The 7,398-nt window shown below is 41.9% G+C and overlaps 1 protein-coding gene across 1 annotated transcript; it reads right to left on the bottom strand.

The window, feature by feature from the left end:
• Window positions 1-272: 272 nt before the first annotated feature.
• Window positions 273-4,279, bottom strand: LOC115132001 (protein-S-isoprenylcysteine O-methyltransferase-like). The gene is made up of 5 exons (XM_029664158.2): window positions 4,006-4,279; window positions 3,505-3,593; window positions 3,232-3,401; window positions 1,408-1,625; window positions 273-1,319 (listed from the first exon to the last, which is right to left on the bottom strand). The coding sequence occupies exons 1-5, from the start codon at window positions 4,222-4,224 to the stop codon at window positions 1,134-1,136; spliced, it is 882 nt and encodes a 293-aa protein (XP_029520018.1). The 5' UTR covers window positions 4,225-4,279; the 3' UTR covers window positions 273-1,133.
• Window positions 4,280-7,398: the final 3,119 nt, after the last annotated feature.

Genomic DNA, 7,398 nt, shown 5'->3' with positions numbered 1-7,398 from the left:
CTAGTTAAAAAGATCTCTCCCTATCTTCTCATGCTTCTAAGTTCAGTACAGTAGCCTATGCTTCAGATGGGGGAGGGGCAGGTAGCCTAAACATGCACAGGCAAAGATTTTCAGTTTGCAGGCAGACGCTGGAATAAGTTTGAGTGACAGAGTGAGGGCTTTTCACATGCCCTTTGTTGCGTTTCTTTTGTGGGACGAGAAAAAAATATCTAGAATGTTAACCGGTTTGCATGCTTTTAAAATAACGGTTCTGTTCCGGAACAGTATGGATCGCTTTCGTTCCCGATTCAGTTCCTTCATTTTATTTTCCAGTTTTGTTCCCTGAACCGGTTCCAACACATTTAAAATAAATCATTTTGGGTAAGGATGCATCAGTATAGAAATTCTGGGCTGTTACCTATAACCAATATTTTCTCATGGCATATTTTGACATTTGATTACCATCAAAAGGCATTTTATAATTTATGAAAAGTTCATTAACTTATGGGGCAAAGACCATGTTGCAAGCAACCACTTTGCCGCCATTTTGGGAAATGTTTGTAAATGTACAACAGTCACACAGAAATAAATGCTTCTTAGCGCAGATTTACCTACTGGGAAAGAATATGTACGAGGTCAGTTGAAATTGTGCATCCCTAATCTTGTGTAAAACTATTGTTGTAAACGCTGGGACCTAATAATGATGACTTAGTGATAAGCCAGACAAACAAGGAATAGCAGACACTCGACCAGGCTCATTACAGCACTTTGATTCAGTAACACAAGCTAAAAATCCATTCAGCATCCACTGAAGAAACTCAACTCCTCCCTATGGAATACACAGAAAAGGGAAACATTGGAGATGAAAAAAAAAAAAACTCTTAGTAGTCAAACTAACCAAGCCAAAGAGGCAGTTGGATGTGTGCAATAGATATACAACATTGGGGGGTGTTGTTTCTTTTTGAGTGAGTCCGTCTACCCAGGTTTTTGGGGAGCCCTTTACCACGCTCATAGGTGTCAGTCTCCGTGAGCTCTAGACCCCCACCCAGGGCGGGCGACCACAAGGGCTAATCCACAGTATGCTGACCAGGGCTGCCCCTCACAGTGCCTGTCTGTCTGCCATGTTCATACATCCAGGACCCCATCTCTCACACCTAGGAGCTGTTGATGCGGATGCCTGAAATAAAGGGCAGGCCGGTGCCCACCTTCTTCTTGTATTCCAGGTAGTCCTCTCCAAAGAAATGGAGGAGAGAGAGCTCCTCCTCCTCAATCCGTTCACGGAAGAAGCGCCAACTGGCCATGGTGTAGCCCGCGATGCAGACAGGGTTGCACAGCATCACCTGGAACATTGGACACGGAAACGTGAAATCAGTGTAGTGGGCTTGATTGTAACATGTTTTAAGAAAAATTTACATTTTAGGCATGTACCTGTGTGCCAATGCTCCAGTAGAACCAGCCCACGTAGGACGGGTGTCTGAAGAAGGCATAGACCCCATCGGTGACCAGCACGTGGCTCTGGGCCTTCTCGTTCTGGACGATGTGGTTAAAGTTAGAGCCAGCCGTCAGCATGGCAGACTTACGCAGGAAGTCCCCACACAGCACCATCACCAGGCCCACCAGGCTGAGCCAGCTCAGCTGCTTCAGCTCTGAGACAAGAGGGAAAAGGTTCAGAGCCAATTGAGACATTTTACTCCTCCTGTGACAACATGTCATGCCATTTCAACTGAGACATGAAAAGTCATTGGCTGCGTTCCAGGCTGACAACGGCTCAATCCCAATACCCCCTAGCCCTCCCCTCCATTTTGCATGATCCCGCGAGCCACATTGAGTCAGAGTGGTGTTCCAATTCAAATTTGAGCAAGGGGGTAGAGCCTTTTCACCCCTCCAAATGAAGAAAATCAACATGCAGACTTCCTATTGAGTGGTTATTAAAACTACCATAAAGTCCTGCGGTCCAAGGCTCTAAAGTTCAGGAAGGTGGCTGACAAGAATACTAGGATGGAAGGACATGTAATTAATTATAACTTCCCAACAAATCATGCAAAGTATTTACATTTAAGATGAATATGTTAGTTACTGTAGAGAACAATTAATGCACATTTCTTGGTCATAAAGTTAATTTACAAAAATCACTATTTAACAAGCTAGCAACAACTAGCTAACATTAGCCAACTAACTATACATTTAGCTTTCTATACAGGCATTTGACATTTGTATGAATTGTAATTCATGTTGTAGGGACTCCTGACCAAACCAGGCTGTCATCTGTGAAACCCAATGTATGTAAAGAATCTCGCTAACAAAAGCATCTACTGCCAATTTTATGTACAATTTTGTAAGCTTGCCGTCCTGTTCATTAAATAAAAATTAAATACTTCAATCACTTGTAATTGTTCTTTATTGTATTTAGTAACATAAAGAGACTGAAGATATTTGCCAATGCAGGCAACGTAGCAGTAGATAACTATTTTCTTCCTTATTGTATAGTGGAGGATAAAAAGACCGGTATGCTATGGATGTGTCGGTGTATGGACCCTTACACATTTGGTAAAAAAATATTTTAAAAATGTTCAGAACAGTGATTTTAATTGTTCTAGCTACAATGCCTCCACTGTTAAGGACTGAGTGAAGGGAACGCAACTGTTACATGCCAAACTGCTATGAAATGAAAGTCCTGCTTCAGTACTACTCCACATTGAACCACAGAGGATGGGTACATTACAGGCACGTTGTTTTTCATTTGATGCTCATATGGTAAGTATGTATTTGCTGCATGAGAAATATAAGAAAAGCTATTACTGCAGCCAGTACTGGCTCATCGTCAGTCAATTGCGTGGTATCCGTTGGCAGTATCTGACGAGTGAAAGGGAAAAGTGGATACCGAGCCAGTTGTACAACTGAACTGTGTCTTCCGCAATTTAACCCAACCCCTCTGAATCAGAGAGGTGCAGAGGGCTCCCTTATATCCACATCCATGTCATCGACGCAAGCGATGTAATGATGTCCCATTCCCTAGGCCTAATTTCCCTACCACTAGTTGCTCCGTTTTCGAGTGTCACTCCCCCCCCAAACGAGAGACACTCGAAAACTAAGGGGAGGGCTAACGGGAGTATTGGGATTGAGCCTACATTGCAGACGCCTGCCTGCACAGAATGACGTGGTATGCAACCATTGGTTGATGCAATGCAATACCAGCTATGTAGTCAGGCTGGAACGCAACCATTGAGCACAAGTGTGGTATGAGGGAAAGACCTGGGATAGAGAGCTTCTCTATAGTGAACTCCACCCACGAGGAGACGGCAGCCACGGTGTACTCCACACTGTGGTTGAGCAGGAATGAGTCCAGAGACAGGCTGCGGGGGTTAATGATGGCCGTCACCAAGTACTCAGAGTAGTGGAAGAAAGACATGGAACACATGTACCTGCAAATACATTCATTGACTGAGAACTATGCATAAACAGGTATCGAACTAACATCAATTAGTTGTGTGTGACAGAGAGTATGTACAGGTGCTGGATGCTTACCAGCCAAAGTGTGTCCATGTAGTTTGGGAAAAGCTTATGATCAAGCCACACCCAAAAGTAAAACCAAGGAAGCAGGCTCGCACAGCAACCTGGGAGAAAAGAGCATGCTCCGATAACCTTTCTAACTTGAACTTGTGAAACTACAAAGCTGGCTCAAAATCAACAGCTAAGACAATAACATAAGTGGGCCATCCCGAAGGTTGACTTCAATAGTGTTATCTAGCTTACCGTTAAATTAGAGTTCTACTTTAGGCAATCAGGGTGACAGCTGTCTCAATCCAATTCAGCTAATAGGATTAGCCAGCTAACATTAGCACAATACATTGTCAGAAAGAAGCGCGCCAATTAATAACTGATCATTTAGAATAAGCCTAGCTAGCCGACTGCCGTTTTGAATGGGCAAATACAACATACATCAAGATGGCTAGCTAAGTAGCTTAGCTAATGTTACTGCTAGCCATCTTGTTTCAGACGTTAGCTTGCTACTACTGTAGCTCTTACCTTATATAGAGGTCCCTTATATATGATTAGCAAGAAGCCATTGAGAACAGCGATGTACACCGCAATAGCTATTTTCCCCCTCACTCCAGTGAGATAGTCGAATACCCAGTCAAGGTGTCCAGCGAATGTTCTAATAAGGGGAATTATAACAACGCCAAGCCCTAAAAGAAAGCTTATAATACTTATTTTTCCCTCTAATGCCAACTTATTGCCTGCCATGATGAAGTAACGTTACTCCCTATGGGCTCTCGCGAGTTTTCCACAATCACAGAATTTCCTCATTAATCTTGGCTCAATTCCAGGAGGTGACGCTGCGCAGATGATCAAATCAGATTTTATTTGTCACATGCTCCGAATATAACATTGAAATGCTTACTTTACAAGCCCTTAACCAACAATGCAGTTTAAAAAAAATACGTGTTAAGAAAGTATGTACTAAAATAAACTGAAGTAAAAATATATATATATAATAATAATATAATAAAAAGAAAATAACAGTAATGATGCTCTATGCAGGGTCAATGTGGGCACAGGTTTGTCGAGGTAATTGAGGCACTATGGACAGTACCAGTCAAAAGTTTGGACACACCTACTCATTCTAGGGGTTTTCTTTATTTTTTACTATTTTCTACATTGTTGAATAATAGTGAAAACATCAACAGTATGAAATAACCCACATGGAATCATGTAGTAACCAAAAAAGTGTTAAACAAATCAAAATATATTTTAGATTTTTCAAAGTAGCCACCCTTTGACAGATTTGCACACTACAATGTAGAAAATAGTACAAATAAAGAAAAATCCTTGAATAAAAAAATCCTCCAAACTTTTATTAGTACTGTACATGTAGGTAGAGGTAAAGTGACTATGCATAGATAATTAACAGAGAGTAGCAGCAGTGAACAGAGTCTGTGTAGCCATTTTATTATCTGTTCAGGAGTCTTATGGCTTGGGGGTAGAAGCTGTTAACCTCCACGGGATTGGGTCCCAGGACATAGACACATCTGATATGGGCAGAAAGCTTAAATCTTGTTAATCTAACTGCACTCTCCAATTTACAGTAGCTATTACAGTGAAATAATACCATGCTATTGTTTTAGGAGAGTGCACAATTATGAACTTTAAAATGCATTAATAAACCAATTAGTCACATTTGGGCAGTCTTGATACAACAACACAGATATACAATGGTTCATTGGATCAGTCTAAAACTTTGCACATACACTGCTGCCATCTAGTGGCCAAAATCTAGATTGCGCCTTGGCTGGAATAATTATGGACTTTCTCTTGCATTTCAAAGATGATGGTACAAAAAATCAAATGCACATGTTTTTTTCTTTGTATTATCTTTTACCAGATCTAATAATGTGTTATTATATTCTCCTACATTAATTTCACATTTCCACAAACTTCAAAGTGTTTATTTTCAAATGGCATCAAGAATATACATATCCTTGCTTCAGGTCCTGAGCAGTTAGATTTGATTATGTCATATTAGGCGAAAATTGAAAAAGGTTTGGATCCTTAAGAGGTTTAAGAAGCCTTTTGGACCTAGACTTGGTGCTCCGGTACCACTTGCCATGCAGTAGCAGAGAGAACAGTCTTTGACTAGGGTGGCTGGAGTCTTTGGCAATTTTTAGGGCCTTCCTCTCACACCGCCTTGTATAGAGGTCCTGGGTGGCAGGAAGCTTGGCCCCAGTGATGTACTGGGCCGCTAACACTACCCTCTGTAGTGCCTTGCGGTCGGAGCCCGAGCAGTTGCCATACCAGGCGGTGATGCAAGCAGTCAGGATGCTCTCGATCGTGTAGCTGTATAACCTTTTGAGGATCTGAGGACCAATGCCAAATCTTTTCAGTCTCGTGGGGGGGAATAGGCATTGTCGTAACCTCTTCACGGCTGTCTTGGTGTGTTTGGACCATGATAGTTAGTTGGTGATGTGGACACCAAGGAACTTGAAGCTCTCAACCTGCTCAACGACAGCCCCATCGATGAGGATGGGGGTGTGCTTGGCCCTCCTTTTCCTGTAGTCTATGATCATCTCCTTTGTCTTGATCACGTTGAGGGAGAGTTTGTCATCCTGGCACCACACTGCCAGGTTTCTTGACTGTAGATGGGGCTATAAAGCCATATAATCAAACCTCTCTCTACTTGAGGTTGAGCTAATCTTTTTTGACCAGAGGGGAAATGGAGGGGAACTGTTTTTAGTCATGCTTAGGCTGTCTAGCAGAGGACATAGCACAGACTGAGATATCTCATCTGTCATGAATTTACCATACTATTCACAGGAAACAAATTCAATAAATGGTAGTGGTCAGTCCAACAGACAAATTAGACTGCTGCTTAATTTTTGTGAATGGGAAAAAGTTTTGATACTCAACAGCCTGTTGAAACCAAAATGTATCATTATTCAAAATGTACTGTATGAAGCAAACATTGCATTTATTACCCAGATAAGACGGAGTATCATTCACATAAAATAATAGACAGATAAACATTACATCTCTCATTTGCTTGTTTTGGATACTAGCAATATGCAAACAGTGTGTGTGTGTGTGTGTGTGTGTGTGTGTGTGTGTGTGTGTGTGTGTGTGTGTGTGTGTGTGTGTGTGTGTGTGTGTGTGTGTGTGTGTGTGTGTGTGTGTGTGTGTGTGTGTGTGTGTGTGTGTGTGTGTGTGTGTGTGTGTGTGTGTGTGTGTGTGTGTGTGTGTGTGTGTGTGCGTGTGTGCGTGTGTGCGTGTGTGCGTGTGTGTGTGTGTGTGCGTGTGTGCGTGTGTGTGTGTGTGTGTGTGTGTGTGTTGGGTTGAATTTGTGACTGCTTGGATGAATAGGTTACATGGACATATGCAAAGACTGGTGGGCTGGTAGAGCTGAAAATTGAGAACTATTATGTACTACCGGTTATTAGGGAAACACTTGTTGAAGAAATCATGATCCATAGATGTTGAGGTCATTTTTGGTGGATGTAAAATATTTTAAGTTGTCAAGTTATTTAGTAAGCAATGGTGCAGAAATTGACAACATCAAAAATAACAAAAAAAGCAGACATCATCAGTTTTTTTACAACAAAATGTTTACATTGGATATCAAAAATAGAATTTCCCTTGTGATGTAGCCTACCACGAGGCTCTATTATTTAAGCTTCATTTAACTAGGCAAGTCAGTTAAGAACAAAGTCTTATTTACAACGACGGCCCCTAACAATGCCGGGCCAATTGTGCGACGCCCTATGGGACTCCCAATCACTGCCGATTGTGACACAACCTGGAATCAAACCAGGGTCTGTAGGGACGCCTCTAACACTAAGATGCAGTGCCTTAGACCGCTGCGCCACTCGGGAGCCCACCATAGCTCTACCATAACCTATACTTATTTCAACATATTGTTCCTTTGTA

Source organism: Oncorhynchus nerka, linkage group LG7 (genome assembly GCF_034236695.1).
Source record: "Oncorhynchus nerka isolate Pitt River linkage group LG7, Oner_Uvic_2.0, whole genome shotgun sequence".
NCBI lineage: Eukaryota > Metazoa > Chordata > Actinopteri > Salmoniformes > Salmonidae > Oncorhynchus > Oncorhynchus nerka.
This window is presented reverse-complemented; position numbering and strand designations above follow the sequence as displayed.